Below are 22790 nucleotides of genomic sequence, written 5' to 3'. Positions count from 1 at the left end.
CAGCTGAACAAATGGTTGAATGAGTGGGTAGATCTTTATAGGTTTCTGTGACTAACGTTTGTGCTGTTCTGGGGGTGGTGCAATGAAGGGGCTGTGCTCTGAAAGGGTGTTAGGCAATTCCTATTGTGGCTGATGGCTTTTGTCCTGTGTTGGATCTTGGTTGAGGGTGCTGCTTCTAATCCTATCATTCTGCCTTTGTTAGCTGTCTGCAAGGAGTTTTGAAATATCCTGTCTTGAATGGATTTCTGCCTGCAGTATTTGCTTTGCTTTGAATAGAGCTATCTAGATAGTCTTCCTCTTTCAATACGTTCTTTATCTCTTAAGTGCTGGCAGCTGCTGTGGGCTATTAAAGACTTGGAGGCAACTTCCTTCCTCTAAAAATATGTTTCTCCATTTCTCATTTAGGAAAATATAATATTCTGCCATTTTTAATGTTTCCCAAAAATTTCATTCTTCTGGGGTGGGGGGTGGGGGGCTTCCCACAGGGGTGGCAGTTCAAGGATGTAGATGGCTATTTTCTATGTATGTATCTCTTTGTATGTAAATAAATCATTGTTTCCAAACAGAATATTTAGTTACATCTTGTTTACAAGGAAACTAGCTGAAAAAATGGTTCTGCAGAGAAAATGCATTAGGTAGACCAGGCAGATCTCACATAGCACTATCACGTTTCTTTGCCCCCTTAGAAAAGCAACAAATATGCCACTATAGCCATAAAAAGCTTAAAAGGCAAGAAGGAACGTGGATAACATGAAAAGTGATAATTGGAAGTGAGGAAATCTAAATCAGATTTAGGATAGGAGAGAATCAGAAAATAACCATTATTCTAGTATTCAGTTTCTGTACTCTTAAAACCATTTTCTTTTTAATCTCACTTTCATTACTTCATTATCTCTAATCTATTACCTATACTTCGGCTTGCATAAGAGGGTTGTAGCATTGACCCTGTCTAGGTTTGCTATTGCTGTTTATTTTGGTTTGCTAGCACCAAAATAAACCTAACTTGCGCTATTGGAAGGTACCATCTGTTATCAAATGAAATTTATTCTCTGATCCAGTGTTATAAGTGGGATCAACAGAATAAAGGAGTAGTGGTAGCATTTCTTCAATAAATACCACTGCTAAGATAAAAATTGCTCTTTATCTAGTAAAGCAGCATTAGCTGCTCTATTTTTAGTGATGACCCTTTATTCATGTAAGTCTGCATCTGATCTGTGTAGAATGGAAAGTCTTGTTTGCATTACTACCATTATATCGTGTGGTCCAGTTTTGCAATTCACCAATTGTCCAGTCTGCATCAATGGAGCATAAGTTTACAGTTTGCATATCTTCATGCAGGCACAGTCCATTCGTTCATTGGTTGGTTTTGAAGGTGCTGGCCATCTGGGCTGAGTGCAAGGGTCCACCTCACAATGGATTCCAGATCAGCTGTTACCACATGCCTATACTATCAGTCTCACTTCTCTCATTTTATCTTGAATTGGGGCGACTTTGAAGGCCTTCCAGGTGTCTTTGTTTGCAATATGATCCAGCCAGGTGACTGTCGCCCCATGGCCAACTGATCATTTGTATTTTCATTCTGTGCAATGCCTGTTCGTGTCTCTTTGTTGGCCAGCATTCCGCCCCATGGAGTGCCACAGGATGGACAACCATGTGGTAGATCTTCTATTTAAGGCACAGCAGGATCTTCCAGATGTAGAGAACGCCAGTGACCTGGCACACTTCAACCAGGAACACTCACTTGTGCCCAGGCGTGCAGAAATGTGTCACCATCAGTTATGCAGGATACAAGGTAACGAAAATCAGAAGCCTTTACAACTAGGCTACTGTTGACTGATTGCACTATATGTCTGGATGTTGTATTCCAGGTACTCAGTTCTTGCCAAATTAAGTTGCAGTCCAAAGTCATTGAGCCATATCTTCCATTGGTTAATCAGTCGCTCGATTCCATCCTGGGTTCCATTCTGTGTAGAATAGAAGTAATAGATCCAAATGTCTGACTAACATATTAATTCAGTCTGAAAAGGAATGTCTGCTGCTTCCCAATATTGCTGAAGGGGCTGGATTCTCAAAAGTTGAACCAAGGGAGATTGTCTTTAGGATGATGTAGAACATCTATGTCTCCCAAGCCAATAGACATATCTGGAAGTAGCATATCTATACAACAATGAAGAATTCCTGTTCCTGGGTCAGAAAGCATCTGATCATAAAATCTTGCAGAATTTTTTGCTTTTGTATGAAAAATTTGCATGCTGCCAGGAAATTTTTGGAATTGAAGTCCACACATCTTAAAGTTGCTAAGTTTGAAAAACACAGTCTTGTACAACTAAAATTTTGGCAGGCACAGAGGAAAGATAGATGTTGAACTAATGGCAGGCATGGCCCTGATTTCCTTCAGCAAAAAATCAAACTCCAACTCTCTACAAGAATTTGGCTTCAGTTTTGATGGAACTGCAAAGTTTAGTCAACTATAATCGACGAGCTTTTAGACGATTAAGTACACCACTCAGTTTTCAGGGAGTCTCAAGAAGTGAACCCATCAACTTTGGCCCTAGCAGCCCTTGCCTCCATATATGCCAACAATCCTAGTGAAAAAAATCAAAAGCAATTGAAGGAAGAGGATGAGAGAACATTTAGGTGGCCAGATACAACTTCTATAAAATTACAATTAATACAATTAATATTTTAAAAGTTTTCTAAGAATTAGGGTTACATGTCAGATGACAAAATGGTTGCTGTCAGTCTTGATGAAATGCTATTCAAGTCACAAGGAGTTAGAAATTGAAACAAGTTAAAAGTCAAGATTCTGAAGTTCATCTGGTTGAAAAACAAGCATGTACTAACATATTAATAAAAAAAACTTAAAACTTTTTTTCAGATCTTAAAATAACATGCATTATGTATTGGTAGGATACATCTCTTGTTTTGGTTATTTGCAATCTAAAATAAATATTGTTGCAATCTGCAAAGAGAAAATATAATCAAGTGTTTTTTTTTAAAGGAACAAGTTATAAGGAGCAGAAAGATTTGTATTTGACCATACCTCATGCTAAGTAATATAACTGGACCATGAAAAATAAATAAGCTATGAAACAAAATGTGAAATGTTGAATCAAATTAGCCAATGAACTCAGTTAATATATTGTCACTTGGGGAATTTCTAGTATTCAAACTGTACCATTTTATATTTTACATTAGATACCTATATATGTAACATAATTCACTGCTTGGTTACACAAAATTTGAAATTTAACCCATTAGGAACGTTTACACAATGTGTTGGATGTTCAGTATGCAACCAAAAAATTTCATTACAGTAACAGTTTGTTTCCCAACAGATTCATATCTACATCAGAAAATTATAAGATACATGCTAAAATCATTTCTATTCCTTAAGGACAAGTGTTTGCAAATGAGTTCAGTAAAAAGATTCCCACCTAGCAGTTTGAAAGCATGCAAATATGAGTAGATAAATAGGTACCACTTTGGTGGGAAGGTAACAACATTCTGTTTGCCTTGGTATATAGTCATGCTGACCACATGACTTTCGACAATGATGGCTCCCTCGGCTAAGAAATAGAGATCAGCACCCACCCCCACCCTAGAGTTGGATTCCACTGGATAGAAAAAACCTTAATCTTAACTTAAAAAAGAACAGCTACAGCAAGGAATCTAAACAACCTAGATGTACTGACAGGTATGATTCCTACACAATATACAGTACTTTCCATATGAATTCACAAGATAGCAAGATCTTATAAAAAAAACCTTCTACGTAGTTGTTTCTAGGAATCTATGCATCTACTTTCATTAGCAAGGATTTTAGCAGGAGTACTAAATTTTATTTGGACTACTGCACCTAATAATGCCCTTTTTGTTTATAGGGATGGAGAGAAATAATGTTCAACTTGAATATTAATACAATCTTTTCTAGCAACTCTTCTAAATTTTACAAGTGAACTGGAATTTTTTTCCCAAAACTGTGTATTAAAGAAAATGAGCATATATAGAAAAAAATATGTTGGAGCAAACTGCAAAAAATGTATTAGGAAACTAACTAGAAAAGCAAACATAGGAATTTTAGACATAATTTATGGCAAATATAAGTAGTTTACCAGGGATTACAAGAAATCAAATACAAAACACATATTCCAGCAAACAAAACCTTGGGTCACACAAGCAACATCTATAAAATTACAATTAGTATCTTAAAAAAGTTTTCTAAGATTTAGAGTTGCATGTCCCTGGAAGAGGAAGGTCTTGTACCATTTTTATGGTTTAAGAAAAGTCTTTAAATTAGCTGGATGTGGATTGACACATCAGTTTCAAGATATCTATATAATTTGAACTGTTTAAGTAGATACTGCTTAAATCCAGATTCTGCAAGAAATATTTGTACAGTCCTAAAGAGTTCAGCAATGACATTCAGACACTGCCAACACAATAGCTCTGCTCATAACTTATATAATAATAACGTATTTCTCCTACTCTTGAAATAACTTCCTGAATATACTATAATCTTATGCTATAATTTTCTGCATTATGAACACTGGGACAAATAATGTTTCCAAGCCTGCACACTCTCCAAATGTGTGAACTTTAACTCCCACAAATCTCAGCTTGAAGACTGAATTCAAGGAGTTGCACACATTAAGAGGGTGTCCAACATGGACAGACTGATTTTTAAAAAGTAGTACATGGGTTCAATTATAATTGCAGGAACATTTTTAAAAATAAAGAATACACTATTGAAATAGAAGTCTGGTTGTTCCTTAGTGTACAGTTAATGTGTACTTGATTCCATTAGAATTTGAAGGACCTTATTTCTGTCCCACAGTCGCATATTCAAATACACTTTGCAAAGGGAGGACATTAAAACCTGTTCTCATCCAAACAGCTGACAGTTTTTTGCAAGCTATCAGAGAAGGGTTTATGCTGTGAATAAAGCCTTGGTTGCTGAAAGTCAACATGTTATTTCTTACATTGTATGCAAAGCAGCTGGAATGAAGCAGGTATTTATTACTATACTAAAATGATGCAAACATATTCCCATTTCATGAATGCCTTTCCCATCATACTCTTTATCTAGTGACTTGGTTCAACTTTACAGACCAGTGGGATATATACCAGTTCTAACTGAATTCCTTACTAATTCTAAACAGACAATAAACATACGACTAATATTTAAAAAGTGAAATTTTAGTTATTCTGATCATTTTTCAAACTAACAATTTCACAAATTGGGTAAGCCAAAGAATATAAAAATCAGTTCATTCTTTTATTTTATCCAACTTTTGCCAGAGGGAAATAAAAATTATACAAGCAGCAGCAAATAACTTGATGTACATACACAATATTACAGATGATAATGCATTTAAGAGCTATGTAAACAGGTACTTTATACACGGCATGCCATTTACACAAAGCCATTATGAAATATTAACGCTAAAGATGAAATATCAAGATGCCCAGATATAAAAAAAAGTAAAAGGAGGGATGGAAAAAAATTGGTTTTCAACAGCAAGGGAACACTATTAATTGTATTGTTCATTTTGGAAATGAGGCGCAAAGTTTCTGGCAGTTTCATTCTCTTGTGTAGTGATTAAGTCTATAATAGCTGTCAACACTGCAGTGTCCCTTGATTTAGTATTGTTCCAGTCCACAGGTTGTGGATTTTCTATTTTCTCTTGCAGAAGGTCATCCAGTTCTTTTTTCAAATCCTAAGGATAAAAAAGGGTTGTTGATGAGAGTAACATCAAGTTTTTATCATTATAGGCCATCCTCGGCTTATAACCACAATAAGGACAGGAATTTCAGTCGCTAAGGGATATGGTCATTAAGTGAGTACCCACTGGACCTGATTTCAAGACCATTTTTATCATGGCCATTAAGCAAATCATAGAACCATTTAGCAAATTACACAATTGTTAAAGTGATTCTGGCTTCCCCAACTGACTTTGCTTCTCAGAAACTAGCAGGGAAGATCACAAATCAGTCATGCGACTGCAAGATGCTGTAACCATTGTAAATGTGAGCCAGTTGCCAAGTGAACAAATTATAATCATGTGACTGCATGGTGATGCAATTACTGTAACTTCAAGGATAGGTTTTAAGTCCAAGGCCATTGTAATTTTGAACCATTATTAAATAAACAGTGGTATGTCGAGGATTACCTGTATTTTGTTTTTATATAACTATATTAGACTATCTAAACAATATATTTTCTATATTATTTAATCTATGCTCTTCCTTTTACAATTTCAAATATTAATACATATATACTGTGTTTCCCCAAAAATAGGACATATCCTGAAAATAAGGCCAAGCCTGATTTTTGGTGTGGGGGTAAATAATATGCCCTTCCCGGAAAATAAGCCCTCCAGCAAGCGCGGTCATTTTTGCCACAGATTGCGGCCACTTCTGCAGCAGGAGACCAAGCGATGCGCCCCATGTGCCTCACAGCGGCCTTCCAAAGGGTACTGTAACAGCAGCTATCCACAATTTTTTACCCTTATTTGGTCCCGACCGTACTGGGCCACATGGGTCAGGACAAAATAAGGGTTAAGAAAGTGTGGATAGCTGCTGCTATGTACCCTTTGGAAGGCCGGCGCGAGGCATGAGTCTCCTGCTGCAGAAGTGGATGTGCCCGAGGAACGCTTTTGGGAGAGAAGGCAAAGGGGAAGCGATCCCTTGCAAACTCCCGCCACTCCGCCGGGCGACTCCCAGCAGGCCCAGACGCCCAAAGCTTGTGCCCGACTGGCTCCCTTTTCTACATTGCCCGGCTCTTTATTGAGGGGGGTGGGAGAGAAGCGAGAAGCACGGAGCAAAACAGGGCTCGCTCTTCTTGCCGTCTCTTCTCCCCCTCTCGCCGGGCATGGCAGGGCTTCCTGTCCCTGCCCCAATTGGATGCAATTTGGGGATGGCAAGTGGGGAGGGGTGGCGCTGGGGAGACGTGAAATGTATCTTACCTGCCTTGTAGCTCCGTCGCTTGTCTTGCCATTGTCTGCAGGCAAACACGTTGTAGGGTAAAAGAAACCTTGCGAGTTCGATCAAACTTCTCGAACTCGTGAGAAGTTTAGTTTTATCCTACGTGTTTTCCTGCAGACAACGGTGAGACACACGACAGAGCTACAAGGCAAATAAGACACGCGTCTCGTGTCTCCGTGGCCCCACCCCTCCCCAAATTGCATCCAACTGGAACAGGGACAGGAAGCCCTGCCATGCCCGGCAAGAGGGGGAGAAGAGATGGCAAGAAGAGCGAGCCCTGTCTCGCTCCATGCCTCTCGTTTCTCCCCCGCCCTACCTGCCATCCCCCGCGACAAAGAGATGGCGGGAAAGAACAGAAGCCAGGCTGCTGTTACCATTGGGGTGCGTGGAGCCATCTTACCTGCCTTGCAGCTCTGTCGCATGTCTTGCCGTTGTCTGCAGGCAAACACGTAGGGTAAAAAAAACCTCACAAGTTCAATCAAACTTTTCACGCTCACTAGTAGTTTGGTTTTACCCTACGTGTTTGTCTGCTGACAACAGCGAGACACGCGACAGACCTGCAAGATAGGTAAGAGGCGCGTCACGCGTCTCTCTGGCCTCTGGTGAAGGGAGGGAGAAGAGATGGCAAGATGTGTCTTGCTTCTCCTCCACCCCACATGCCACTCCCCCCCCCAATAAAGAGCCAGGTACTGTGGAAAAGGGAGGCGGGTGGGTGCAGGCTTTGGGCATATGGGGCTGCCAGGGGTTGCCCGGCAGAGAGGTGGGAGCGGGGCGGGAGTTTGCAGGCGGGGGATGGATGGATGGGAAGTGGGCAAGTGCCCAGCGAACAGCTGACGAGCAGCTGTGTTGTGCTGCCACAGCAGCGCAACACAGCAGAAGCCATGAGGTGGCCACGCTTGCTGTCTCCTGCACTCCCAAAATAATAAGACCTCCCCGATAATAAGGCCAAGCCCTTATTTCGGGGTTCAAAAAAATGTAAGACAGGGTCTTATTTTTGGGGAAACACAGTATTTATATCTCTGTCTATTGAATTTATCCTTGATATGTTTTCCGTTGTATACAGGGAAAAATAACAGCATTCTTTCAATCTTCAGGCATAGAAGCAACCTTCAAAGACATGTTAAACAAGTTACACAGCCAACAAACCATACTCATGTTTTTCCAGGTATACTATGTATACTTGCATATTTAAGATTTTCACAGCATTTATGACCTTTTAAATTTTTCTTCTCTTGATAGTATTGTTTAAAATACTTGTTTCAATTTCTCTCTTTGATATATCACTATCATTTCCCTACAAATCTCTTAAAACATTCTTTCCAGAATTCCCTTAGCTCAGTTACTCTGCATTTGCTTTGTCTTTTTAGTCTTATTTGTTGCTTTTTCTGCAACTATTATTTTTCTCTAGATACACCAGGCACAAGATTTTTTATTGATTTTCATCATTTCTTAGAAGCATTTTCTCATTCTCAGTCTCTTTAACTTCATCATTTTACCAAGCATACTTTCCTATGCCTGGCTAGGTGTCTCAGTGGCTAAGATGCTGAGCTTGTTGATCAGAAAGGTCGGCAGTTCAAATTCCTAGTATAGGTTTCCTGCGTGAGCAGGGGGTTGGACTAGATGACCTCCAAGGTCCCTTCCAACTCTGTTACTGGTACTAATTCTTCTGATTACTATACAAATATTTATGCAGCACTCTATAACATAATTATTTTCATTCTATACCAAGCAACTTCCACATCTTCTTTTCACACATTATTTTGGGAAGTAACTTTTTTTTTCCATCTAGGGCTTCATTTTTTCTTTTCATGCAGTCATTTTATTCATTTTTCCCCTCAATATTTTATCAAATGCAATTAAATTTATCACTGTTAAATTTCTATTCAACACACTCAATATGCCTAATAAAATTAAAAAGTTGAAAATATATGTTAAATTTAAAATTTACATTTAACTTAAATTTGCATCTTCAGATTTTCTGCAGCTGGAAAAGAGATCAAACCCATCTCCCACATATCTAAAAGGCAGCCTTTGAGCACTAGAGAATCTTTCAAAAGGACTGTCCCATAGTTCTTAACAGTTGCACGGGTTTATAACAGGAGGGAAGAGTTTTTAGAAAGTCAACTGTTTTGTTTTGGGAACAACTTTATCTGTTCAAGCTATATAAAGATATAGTATATAATGCAGTTTTGGACTCTGAATATTTTTTTAATTACAAGTATCAAAAGGAAACATATTCAAGGGATCAATACAGTCAAAAGATTGTTTTCAAAATAAATGATATTTCTCATAGTCAGGTTTAATGCACGTGTATCTTTAAAAGGTAATCGCTAATTCATGCAGAGAACATAATACATTAAGGTTAAACTAAATGAGTGATTCAGCTGAATAGCAAATACAGTAGTTTAGTATGAATATTATTTTATAATTAATATTAGCAGGCCAAATAGAAATATTTGGAAGTTTTTAAACAGTTTTTTAGCTCTGTGTATGCTTTGAAAATCATTTGGAAGAAGCATTTTGGATTCTGAGTAGGGCATCACTCTATTAATTAAAACCGCCTATATTTTTCACAGACTGTGAAAAAAAATGATGCAGCTGTTTTAAGCATCAGCACTTAATGAAACACTTAAATAGAATTACACGTAATATTTTTCATATTTACCACATTTTAAGGAAATAATCTACATGAAACTTGTTTTTAGAAATAGTCTTTATAATATAATTATTAAATTGTATCAACTATTTTAAGTAGCCAATTCCACCAGGGTTAGCGGAAACTTACTCACCTTTACCAGCTGTGCTATTCTTGCTGGAGACTGAAAAACAATCCATTCATCTACAGCAATTGTATCCTGATCTTTGTCCTTTTGAATTGAAATATCTCCTCCAAAAAACAAGAGACAAAATGGCGAAACTTCCGTACAATCATAAAGGTATATCTATAGTAACAAAAACATTTAGCACACAATAAACATAGTAATATATGGCCTTGGAACATTATTTGATTTTAATTGCCTTTACAATGTCCATATAGCACAGTATATCATGATTTACAATGAAAGAAATAAACCCCATTCCTGCAGCTTTGCAAGGTACATTTGTTTTCTACTGTAACCACAAAGAAAAAATAAGCAGTGTTTGTTTTTATTTCTAACCCATCAGGCATGTCATATTTATCTAATTCACTGAGTTTAATTTAATTAATTAATTAATTTAAGGTTTGTTTTATCATTCAGTCTGAAAGCAGCCCTTGATGGCACTTGACTGAATGCAAATCAACTCAGATATTTTTGTAATTATTTTGTAATAAAATAAAAATTTTCTCTTTTATACTACTAACAGTATTACATAGGGCCAAATGGTAAGCAAAGTGATAATACCTTTGTACCTTTTTGCTTTGTATTAAGCAAAAGCATGATACAAAAGTGAATATAAGATTTATTCATAGAGATTTATTCATACTGGTAACATCTTAATACTTAAGTATTAAGTACTTAATACTTCTTAATACATAATACTAAGTATTTAATACTTAATGCTCATCTTAATACTGGTATCTTCCAGTCTAGGATTATCTAGCTATTAGCTATTAATTTCTCAAGAAAAGCTTAATTATTTCTAACTGATATCTGTAGCTAATAAGAATTGTTTGAGATGAAACAAGCATGGAAAGACCACAATTGTTTCAGCCAAAGTCCATTTATATACACATTCATATTTAAAATTAGTAAAAAAAATGTTAAACTTACGCTACTTGTCCTCATTTTCAAGTGATAAACTAGCCAGTTGTAATGGAATTCTGTCTCTTCAACATTCACAGATTTGGGATGAATATTCACTGTTCCATCTGTTTTGGTGGAAACTTTAACCCTGAAAGATACAAAGCAGTTACAACTTACAGGAGAGAGACGTACAGGAACAAAAAAAATTAAAAAAAAATATTAAAAGGCCTGGAAAAGTTAATGACCATTTGCTGATTCACTCTCCATTCTACAGTGAGACACTGACTTCTGACTAGCCCTAAGAGTTGGGGGAGCCTCTGAAAAAAGTACCATGGAGGGAGGTGACTAGGAATGGGGAAAATTGGAGAAAATCTGGATTGTAGTTCCCTCAATGAAATAAAACAATTGTTCCATGTAAGGATCAGCAAATGTAGATGTGGAACATCATATATGTCTTCTCTCAGTAAATACATTAGAAAGTAGCTTATACACTGAACCAATGTTTCTCAACCTTGGCAACTTTAAGATGTATGGACTCCATGGCTGGCTGGGGAATTTTGTTGATGTCTGCCACAGTTAAGAAACATTACATTAAAACTTTGACGAGAACCAGAAAGTACATGCAAAAGAGATTAAGAATAATCTTTTAAAATTCCTCATTAAAATTAAAAGAATCCAGTTAGTTTCCTACAAGAATATTTAGTTCTCTTGTATGTATAAATTACTTTATTTTTCCTCTATGTGTTTTTCCACAACGATAGTTCCAAATCAATGATCCACTGCCTCTTTGTTGTTTACTTTTTACATATAGAATATGTTGGTATTAATAAAAAGTAATCTTCTACCATTTCTTAATTCAAAATATCCCAGAAATATGTAATTAACATATTTTTGATAAACAAATATACTTTTAGAATATGTAAAGGAGAGCAATTAAGAGCTAAGATGTTAAAATGTTCATTAGCAACACCATCTAGTGACAAAACAATATTACTGCAACTTGTTTTAGCTTTCAGATGTTGATACAATCAAAATTATCATCCTTCAATAACATCAGATTAGTCGATTTCTTAAAGAAAAAAAAATATACAAAGTTTTTGGATAAGACTTTAGAAAGCCTAAAATAACCAAAGTAAACATCAAATCTAAATAATCCTCAAATTCAGTTTCTGGGGGAGGGAGTGAGTTAGATTATGGTGATGATTAGAATATAGTTAGGAGCCATGGGAATAATGCAACAGTTTACTCTCTTGAAATCATTTCCTCTCCAAACTCTCCCGCCTCTGAAAGGCAGGAAGCAAAAAGATTGCCTAGAGGAGTAGCTTGAGTTTTTTTCCTTTTCCCTCACCTTAGAATGTGCTTCTCACACTCTTTCCTTTGTTCTCCTGCCAGCAAGGTCCAGCTTGGACCGGCAGGAGACCTCGCTTGCCAAAATGTAATAATTAACTTTTCTTAGTTAGTGAGGTGTTTTATTTTTCTTTATAACAAATAAATGAATGTGGAGAGATTAGAGATAAAGGGATTTCAAGAGAGTAAGTCTGCATAGGACCCCATGGCTCCCAGCCCGGGAGTGTGTTCATATTGCTTTTGGTGTATACAAACATTAAGCAGGCACTCAAGCATTCCAAAGTGGAGGGGAATTGTTAGGAGGCAAGCAATAGTCAATGTTATGAAACTGAATTGTTTTATCTCTTTCTAGCCAGACAGCAGTCATGCCATTTCTCACTTAGTGACAGCTATGCTTAGCAGCAGAGTTCCTGGATCCAATTAAGTTCATTAAGTTAGAACTACCTGTATGCCAGTTTTTGTTTTTTAAAAAACATGTTGGAACACTTTTAAGATGCTGCAGGTATTTGTCTTGAACATAGGTAAAGCAGCAAAAACATGGATAGACCTAGTCTTCCAATTCTCACACTTCCTTCCTTGCATAATACTACAAAAAAACCATGGGGCAGCCCCATAAACCTTGTACTGTACAGAGTCCTAAAAAAAGATCTTATATCATGTTGGCTACATTGTTGGAAGCTGGGATTGAAGGTCTTATCCTGTTGTTTAAAAAAAGTCAGACACCTAAGAGTACTCATTGAAAAGGATTCTCTTCAATGATTACACACCAAATCTCAAGCAGGCAGAAGTGCTAAAAAGATAACCAATATACCAAGTAAATTTGCTGCAACATTACGGAGCTCTGCTTAATAAATTAATCTATACTGCTCAAAAAAATAAAGGGAACACAAGCAGAAGACATCCGAGATCTGAATGAATGAAATAGCTTTATTAAATACTTTGTTCTTTACATACAGTAGTTTATACACTGCTCAAACAACTAAAGGGAACACAAAACTACTGTATGTAACGAACAAAGTATTTAATAAGGCTGTTTCATTCATTCAGATCTCGGATGTCTTCTGCTTGTGTTCCCTTTATTTTTTTGAGCAGTGTATATGCATATATATAATCTATATAAATAGTCTCAGAGTAAATTTTCAGAAGCCTTACATTTTTCTCTTTTTGCTGAAGTTTGCTCGGATTTTTGCCACCTTTGGATATAGTCCAGCACAGATAACAGCTTTGAGTAACTTCTCATTTTCTGGAAGAAAAGACAGTCAGGGGAAGTGGAACTCTCAATGGAAGAACTGAAAGCCTCCCTGTTATTTTGCTTCCCCCTCAACATTTACCTGAGTTAATGTTGGATTTGGGGTCCCTAGGGTTCCTACTATTCACAAACCCAGCTGCAAGGAGATGTTCCGCAAATTGCCCTTTCATGTTTCGTAGCATCTAGAGAGTAACATATAAGCACCAAGTAATCTCTTAGAGTTTGTAAAATGCAGTTTCCTGCCACAGACAATATGGTGGAATGTAGTCTGATTCCCTACATTACAAAAGAGGCAAACAGTTATTACCTGCAGGGTATTGGAAGAAAGAAAGTATTCCCAGCAATAATCCTTCTCGTATCTGAAACCACGCCGCTGAGCTTCTTCCCAACCCTGAAAACAAGATTTATGTTTTAATACAGGCCTTACTAGATTAACTCAAAAGAAAAACCACGGAATAAATGTGATTGTTAAAATACAATGAGATGCCAGATACCAAGTAGATTTAGGAATTTTCACAAGAAATAGGAAATTTTATAATTAAAATACATTATTTTTGAAAAAGTGCATATACTGATAGTCTCTGTTATGTATTTATCCAAAACAGGAAAAAGCTCCAAACATAATAAATAGTATTTCCTTAGACCATTATGTGATCTAATAAGAATAGGAAAGGAATATGATAGAGCCTTGGTAGTACAGTGGTCTAAAGCACCCTAATATTAAGAACAGCTGCCTGCAATTACTGCAGGTTCGAATCTCGCCAAGGCTCAAGGTTGACTCAGCCTTCCATCCTTTCTAAGGTAGGTAAATTGAGGACCCAGTTGTGGGGGCAATAAGCTGACTTTGTATAAATATACAAAAGAATGAAGGCTATTGCTTAGCGCATTGTAAGCCGCCCTGAGTCTCTGGAGAAGGGTGGCATATAAATCAAATTAAAAAAAAAAGAATAATCCCGTCACCCATAGTCATCTTGTAGGGGAGATGGGCGGCATAAAAATGTAATAAATACATAAAATTAATTCCAAAGCACTATTTTTAATAAGGCAACTAATGGACTATGATCCAAAAGCTTAACTTTACCTAAACTATCACAAGATTTTTTATTGTTCACAAACACATTTGAAGTAATTAATCTTAGGCTTTAAAACAAAGATAAAGGGACTTCGTGATATACAAACTGGATGAAACATTGAAGTTTTAAAGATTATTTAGAATGAATCACAGCAGCTACCAGGGTGGATTTGATTTAAATCAACTTGATCTAAATCACGATTTAAATCACTAGTAAAAAGGCTTGATTTAAATCAACTCGATTTAAATAATAATTTTTAAAGAGCAAATATTATCTCTGACCCGCTGTTGACTCACCAACAGTCCAGGGGTGAAATGCTCCCGGTTCGGACTGGATCGGGGGATCCGGTAGCGATTGTGGCAGGTGGTTCGAAGAACCGGTAGTGATAGTGGCACGAGGCTCCGCCCACCCAGGTTTTCCAGGTTTTAACCAGGAAGTAATGTGTTTTTTACCCTCTATGCATGCGCAGAGGGTCTGCATGTACATGTGACGCTCGCTTCCCTCGCGCACGGTCGGTGCACTTCTGAACCAGCGAGGTAGATTTTACCCCTGCAACAGTCCCAATATTGCAGAATATACAGCATTAGCTACATAACTAAGCCTCCATTTCATGCTGAATAAACTAAATTATGAATGTATCTTAAATAGAAAACTATCTTTAGATAGATTTTTACTCCAAAAGCATTTTATTACAATAAATTTGATAAAAATAAAAAAAAAATCCGATTTTTTTAAAAATTGGTTTTTATCCACCCGGGCAGCTACTGATATAAGATTTTTTTTTCTATATTAAAGTATTTATAACGTGGATTTAGCTTCACTCTGCCAGTAAATTAAATATATACCACAGTAAGAAAACTCCTATGGCTTTCATTCATTGCCCAGCAATGAAGGTTTGTTATATCCATGAGTTCTGCATGCTTTTCTTTCAAAGAGGCAGCTACCGTCTCAAATTACTACAGATTGCCAATTGTAACAGAATTACCTTGAAAGCATTCACAACAGTCAGGTGATCACTTTTAGAATTTCTTGAGAGTTCCTTTCTTCTTGCATCTGCTAATTTTTCTTTACCCTTTAGAAGAGAAAAATACTTGAAATAAACAAAACTTTTTTTCATCTGTTTACAGTTTTAAAAAAAATCATTCTGAGCATGCAACAAAGTGTCACTGAATTTGTTACAATTAGAATAGAATCAAGTAAAACATTGAATTTCTGCCAGCTACTTCTTACTAACATATTTTAAAAAGGCATTTTACATGTTTTTAATTTTATTTTCAGATACGTTACCAAGGGAATGATAAAGGGGTCCTTGAAGCTGAGGCCAGCTGCAATAGTGAGAACAGGATCTAAGCAACAGAATAAGGCTCCAAACAGAATCATTTTTCCAATGTGTGGCTCCACAGGTAATCGTGCCAAGTGGACACCAAGGGGCGTCAACTGTTCTTGTCTGTCCAATGCATTCTATCAGTGGGAAGAGGAAAGAGACAGAATCAATGAAAAAACATGCAACACGAAAGAGGAGAGCATGGATAATGGCTTTAATGAAGAAGAATGAACTGCTAAATTAGGCTTATAAAGTCAATAAGCTACTAAATTAGGTTTATTAGGACAATTATTAGGTTTCTTGCAACCATATTACTGTTTTAATAACTAGCATGACATATTTACTGTAAGAATATCTCTGTTTATTCCAAACTTATCCTTTCATCATATGAAAATAGAAAATGGCCACAATGCTGACATATCATATGTTGTATGTCACATATCAAAGCCATTCCTTGCATTTTTTATCCATTGACAAAAATAAAGACAAGAAAATTCAAAAATGGATTCAGACTACAAATTAACCAATATACAAGAACAACAGAACATAAAAAATATACATACGATTCTAGGCATGATTTTTTTTAAAAAAATAAGTTTAATAGTTGATGTTTTGTAAGCAAAAAATAAAGCTTTCATTTAAAAAAAATATAAAATGTGCAACTAAAATTAGTAAAATATATATCCACTGCTTATGGTAGTTTACTTATTCACATTTTATTTTATTTATAAACACAAAATTTATAACATTTTATTTTATTTATAAGTGACCATTTCTTTTGCAATTCAAAGGGAACATATTTTGAATCTGGAAAGCTGCAATGTTACATTTGTATTTGTAGTTATACCAATATTTTTTATTATAAAAATATCATAATCGTTACAGTAAACGATGCATTATTTTAGGCTAAATATAGCAATTCTTTAACTTTTCAATGATCACTCTAAAATTAAGTATGAATAAATTTGTTAGTATAGGTAGTCCTTGATTTATGACCACAATTGAGCCCAACATTTCTGTTGTTAAGTGAGACATTTAAGTGAGTTTTGCCCCATTTTATGACTTTTCTTGTCACAGTTAAGTGAATTACTGCACTTAATAACAAATTAGTAACCTGGTTGTTAAATGAATTTGGCTTCCCCTTTGACTTTGCTTGTCAGAAGGTTGCAAAAGGTGATCAGTATGAACCAATTGCCAAGTATCTGAATTTTGATCACATGACCATAGAAATGCTGCAAAGGTTGTAACTGTAAAAAACAGTCAAAAGTCATATTTTTCAGTGCCGTTATTACTTTGAATGGGCACTAAACTGTTATAAGTCAAGGACTACCTGTATACAAGCAAGAGAAAAAGAAACTCACCAACTCCTTTAGATGCTTTATGGACAGCATCACAGCATCACGTGATGGTGGATCCATGAGCTTCATCAAAAAGTTTGCAATACCTCCAAGTTTCAAAATCTGAAAGAAAACCATGATTCTACTTGATTATATCTGTCCATGATAAAGTAAAACAAATACAATCAAATATCACCTGTAAGAAAACTAAACAAACATAGCTAATTCACAACCCTAATGACTCCAAAACTCCAAATGTGCTCATGGAACTCAAAATCAACAATACGACATAGAACATGAAAAGATGATGGGAGAAAAATCACATCCCTGAAATTCTCAAGAATTCATCTATTGCTAATCTACCGAAAAGTATTTCCAAGGAGGCCAATCTGACTTCTGGAGGGAAGTTAGAAATCATGAAATTGACTTCTGTAATTTCCTCTTAGGCATGAAAGCCAGTTGGGCAACCAGCTATTCTCTTTCAGACCTACCCTCCTCACAGGGAGGTTGTTGTAAGAAAAATAGGAACATTATGTATACAGGTAGTCCTTGATTTACAACCATTTGTTTAGTGACTGTTCGAAGTTACAACGGCACTGAAAAAAGTGAGTTTTTCACACTTATGAAAGTGTGCAGCATCCCCATGATCACATGATCAAAATTTGGGTGCTTGGCAATTTGCATGTATTCATGATAGTCCCACTGTCCCGAACTCACTGTGATCATCATTTGTAACCTTCCCTGTCAGCTTCCAACAAGCAAAGTCAATGGGGGAAGTCACATTCATTTAATGACTGCATTATTCAATTAACAATTGCAATGGTTCACTTAACAACTGTCATAAAATGGGGCAAAACTCACTTAGCAATTGTCTTGGTTAGCAACAGAAATTTTGGGTTCAATTGTGGTCTTACGTTGAGAACTACCTGTATATGTCACCTTGGATTAAATTAAATTAAAACATGGGATAGAAGTATAACAATAAATATGAAATCAAGATTTATTTTAAAAATGTTGACAGCCACTATGAATCAATAGTCTAAATAACAACACAATTATATTAAGTTAATATTAATCAAAGTAAAAAGTCAACATTAACCAATATACAATCATTTTATTCTACATTATTCTCACAAGATTTAATTTTTTTACCTCAAAGCAAAAAAAAAGTCCATTTAAACCTTTCAGCTAATCTATTTTTATCATTAATGATTATTTTTAAAATGTGTTTGCTGTCAACTTGCTATTTTTTATTCCTTATTTTTATTTCTGACTTCTGTACCCCAACATCTTTTAGGATCCTAGCTTTGAACTAGGTCACCCAGAGATTCAGAATTATTGTAAAAGTTACTAAATGACCAATTCAACATTTTTATCAAAATCAGTTTCCTAAAGAGCAAGACCAAGGCTTCACTAGGATATATTATCACTGTCCCAATTGTGTAAATTACCTTGATTTGCAAACATAGTTCCTCCAAAGGTGTCCTCAGGATTTCAGGCAACTGATAATCATCTAGCAGACTGGCACGAAGACCATTATACAAGTGGTAGCAGTGGCCGGGTTGGACTCTGTAAAAGTATAAATATATTCTATTAAGTATTTTTACCAAAGTAATAAGAATACGTTGTATAATTACAGCTATTTAGTAGCTGTACATTACATACAAATTCAAACTGAATAATCTAAACTAATTACAATGGGAAAACACCAAACTTAATATCAATGCCTATCTAATATATCAGTGATGGCTAAACTTTTCCGGACTGAGTGCGGAAGTGAACCCCCAAAATGCAATGTGCGTACAGGCCCTGCCCATGCGCCTCCTGCGCATGCACACACGCCTCCCGCACGTGCCCCACCTCCCCCATGCATGCACCAGCAGAGACCCAAAAACTAGCCAGCCAATGGGAGGTGTATGCGCATGCGCAGCGGAACTGAACTGGGGCGACAGCTCATGTGCCATCAGAGAGGGTGCAGAGACGGTAATATATCATTCAGAAGCAGTTACAAAGATGCTCAATGGCCTATATTTTATCATTTTTATTTTATTTATAAAATTTTTTTGCAGCCTATCTTTCCTATAAGCGCTGAGCAAACATCTTGAGGCCAAAGACCACTCCTTTACAGTTTTAGGAATGCTGATACATAGTATTAATACATATTGACACCACTGCCTTACAGAAACAGCCATTTTGATATAATGGTTAAGCACTAGCCTAGAAACTGGAAGTTCCAATCCTTCCTTAGGCCCAAAGGCATCTGGGTGACTTAGGGCCAATCACTTTCTCTCAGCCCTAAAAAGAAGGCAATGGCAAACCACTTCTGAAAATCTTGCCAGGAAAACTATAGGGACAATTATAAATATGGGTACACACAGAACGAGACACACAGAAAAACCCTTCACAGAGGGTATTAATAGATTTTGTTCAGATGCTTGGAATTGGGGATTTACAAATATTTATATGCAACTGATGTTGAATTGTATGTTTGAAATGAAGGTTAGTAAATGGATAACACCTAGAATAAAAAATACTACTGATAAATCCACACTGAGTGATTAGTTTACATGCAACATCAAATCAAGAAGAAAGGATCTGGCCCTCTGAATTCAACTTCTCATGTTATCTGTACACATTTGTAGGGAAAAGAAGAAGCAGAATTCTTTTGAGGCTTCCAACAACTTTTGATGGTACAATGGTTAAAATACATTCAGATTTAGAATTCATGTTCTTTATTGTAACTCATATTACATACAATTTTTTAATGCCAGTATCAAGAAATCACAGGAAAAGTAAAATCAAACAACTGAATTTACACAATATTTAAATTAAGTTTAAATATCAGAGAAAATAATCATCATAACTGGTAAAGCATTTTTTAGAAACCACTAATACATACAATTCAGGTATCAAATTCCATAGTTTAAGCACCTGACTGAGTGAACTATGAAGATAGCAGGGATTGCACTTGATAAAGCAATTTCTACCTAATGCCCTGATATATTTACCATAAAATATAGTGGGGCTCTGCTATACTACCTTGATTTTTCCACTCATTAAAAAAGTATTAAAATTAGAAGATCCAGTCAGCAAATAAAATTTCATACGGAAGCAATAAGACTTCAATATTAAGAAAGCATCTTAATAGTGAAGAGAAAAAATGAAATGTCTTTAAAGTTAATCAGAAAATGTTCCAAATGAGCCAACATTTTTCTACTGAACAAATTTTATAACAATAGGTATTACACTTACCTGCCTGCTCTCCCTTTTCTTTGTTTGGCATTTGCTTTACTAACCCATTCTGCAGCCATGGTGCTAATATTGTTCTGCGTGTCAAAATGAGTTTCTTTTATCTTCCCTCCATCTATAACATAAACTACATCATCTATGGTGATACTGCAGAAATGAGAAACAGAGAGAAGCAATTTGCTTATCTACATCACACAGATTCTTAGCTAATACCTTTATAAAGTAATTTTCTCCTTGTAAGAAGTAACCCCCTCTTCCCTTTCATGGCTGATGAATCAAGCCATAAGGAGCAGCAACAATTACTGGCTGATGCCTTGTTTCCTCCTTTGCCAAAAAGTCAAATAAGATAAAAAAGGCAATCCTGATAATACTGTAGTATGAAATGGAGAAATTATCAGAGGACAATTTACACTGCAATATTAGAATTAAACCACATTGCCAGATATAACTGGGAGAAACTTGATGGAATTGCTTAATGTTTAATACTTAACCTTGACATAGTGTTAATTCTACATATAATTAGCTACATTTCATCAATAAGAATTGCCAGTCTGAGCATCAAGTAATTGTAGAACAGGTATCTTAATCCAAATAAATCTGCCTTAACTAAGACTGGTACAGTGGAAACTTAGCAGTGTAAGCAAAATAGCAATGTACTATTCATTTAATTTCAGATGTACCTTCTGAGGCATAACCAAAAAATGAAAAAGAAATAAAGCATCTTTGCATTTATTCTGTTAGACTGCCTTACTCAATTTGATGCCCTCCACAATTTCCCAGGACAGACAGTCCATATCCTGGTTTAGAATTCTGCAATTCTTGACTCAATAAAATTATAGTAGGTTCAGCAAAGTTGCCATGGGCACTGTCCCTAACTTCAAACTCAGCAATGCAATTCAATTTATAAATGCAGAAAATGCCTAGATCCTCTTGTATATCCTTTAAAATATCTAAACAAAATAGTCTAATAATGGAAAAACAGAGAAAATGTTTAGAAATACTTCCCTCCATTTTATTCCTACTACGATGCAAAGAAATCACCTTAATTTTTATTAAGCTACTCAAATTTTTCCTAATAAGTTAATTTTGTATATTTCTAGAAGCATAAACTAATGTTTACCTAGTCTCAGCAATGTTTGTAGCAATTACAATTTTACGAACACCAGGAGGGGTCTTTTTGAACACCTAAAGAAAAGCATGGAAAAGACACAAAAATAAGAAATGTTATTATAAAATCCATTTTTATTACAAGGATTTTTAATATATTTATTAAATTTATTAAATTACTTCAGTTAAAACAAAAAATAAATATATCATTTGAAACACATCATTTAAATACCAAGTACTAGAAATCAAAGAGAAACAAAAAAACTTTTGCAATATGGAAGCTGAAGATAAACTTCTTATATATAGAATAGATTTGCTCAAATCAGTGTGATTTGAACTACTCCTAACATACTCAAGTGCCATGGACAAATGGATCGATTCTTAAAATCTGACTATCACCAACAATCTTGAAACTCTTGAAAAATAAGTGTTTGAAAGTAGAATAACTTCCCCTAATTAAAGCATTATGTTCTTTATCTTAAGAGATATATTTATCATTTATTTTCAAACTACTTATAATCCACTCCAATCCCACAAGACTTTGGGTGGTATATGTTGCTGAAAGGTGGGTAGATCGTTCTATCACATGTGAGATTTAGGATGGCTACATTTGAGTATGTACTTAATCTTTTCAGAATAGGAAAAATGCTGATTTTTTTTCACATTACTTGTGGGTGGTTGTTGATGTGAAGTTTAATTTGATTAATTTAATTAATTTAATTTAATTTATTAATTTAATTTAATTTAATTTATCGCATTTCTATGCTCCCCAACTCCCAAGGGACTCTGGGCGGCTTACAGCAAAAATAATGCGAACAATGAACATAGAAAAATTATTTAAAAACATTATAAAAACATTTAAAAACATTAAAAGCCCATGCACATCATTCATGGCCGGATCTCACAAGATTGCAACAGCGAAATCAATGGCCACAGGCCTGCTGGAAAAGCCAGGTCTTCACCACTCTCCGGAAGGCCAATAGGGTGGGGGTAGTCCGGATCTCAGGAGGTAACTGGTTCCAGAGAGCTGGGGCAGCCACAGAGAAGGCCCTCCCCCGTGGGCCCGCCAGCAGGCATTGTTTAGCTGACGGGACCCGGAGGAAACCAACTCTGTGGGATCTTACCGGTCGCTGGGAGCTATGCAGTAGAAGGCGGTCTCGAAGTTGCTCCCTCCAGCTCTGTAACTTTAATAGCTCAATTGTGAACTTTGTTTTTACATTAGTTTTAACTCTGCTTTTATTTCTCCTTTTATAATATGGCATGTTTCTTACTACAAATCATCCAGAGTCACTTAAAGAGTGGTGTAGAAATGAGATAGATAAATAAATGCCAGGTTGCAAAGCACCCTAATGGTAATTACATGATTCTTAGATGCTGCAACAGTCATAAATG

The 22790-nt window shown here is 35.9% G+C and overlaps 2 protein-coding genes across 2 annotated transcripts in view; one reads left to right on the top strand and one right to left on the bottom strand.

Annotated features, from left to right (window-relative positions):
* The window catches only part of ARHGEF26 (Rho guanine nucleotide exchange factor 26), a 55534-nt gene extending 47414 nt beyond the window's left edge, over nt 1-8120 (top strand). The window contains exon 15 of the transcript XR_011600534.1: nt 8082-8120. The gene's annotated coding sequence lies outside the window, so the exon portion shown is untranslated. The remainder of the gene's footprint in view (nt 1-8081) is intronic.
* Nucleotides 5260-22790, bottom strand: part of DHX36 (DEAH-box helicase 36) — a 36026-nt gene continuing 18495 nt past the window's right edge. Inside the window, exons 14-25 of the mRNA XM_070946458.1 lie at nt 21412-21476; nt 20295-20438; nt 18494-18611; nt 17067-17165; nt 15669-15842; nt 15367-15453; nt 13616-13699; nt 13391-13490; nt 13212-13302; nt 10740-10860; nt 9777-9929; nt 5260-5720 (exon numbers count right to left, since the gene is read on the bottom strand). Coding sequence (XP_070802559.1) covers nt 5535-5720; nt 9777-9929; nt 10740-10860; nt 13212-13302; nt 13391-13490; nt 13616-13699; nt 15367-15453; nt 15669-15842; nt 17067-17165; nt 18494-18611; nt 20295-20438; nt 21412-21476 — 1422 coding nt within the window. The 3' untranslated portion in view covers nt 5260-5534. The remainder of the gene's footprint in view (nt 5721-9776; nt 9930-10739; nt 10861-13211; nt 13303-13390; nt 13491-13615; nt 13700-15366; nt 15454-15668; nt 15843-17066; nt 17166-18493; nt 18612-20294; nt 20439-21411; nt 21477-22790) is intronic.

The sequence above is a fragment of the Pituophis catenifer genome, unplaced genomic scaffold (assembly GCF_029215685.1).
Source record: "Pituophis catenifer annectens isolate HBS135680 unplaced genomic scaffold, rPitCat1.0.hap2 SCAF_6, whole genome shotgun sequence".
Lineage (NCBI taxonomy): Eukaryota > Metazoa > Chordata > Lepidosauria > Squamata > Colubridae > Pituophis > Pituophis catenifer.
Note: the sequence above shows the minus strand (reverse complement) of the source record. Positions and strands in the feature narration are given on the sequence as shown.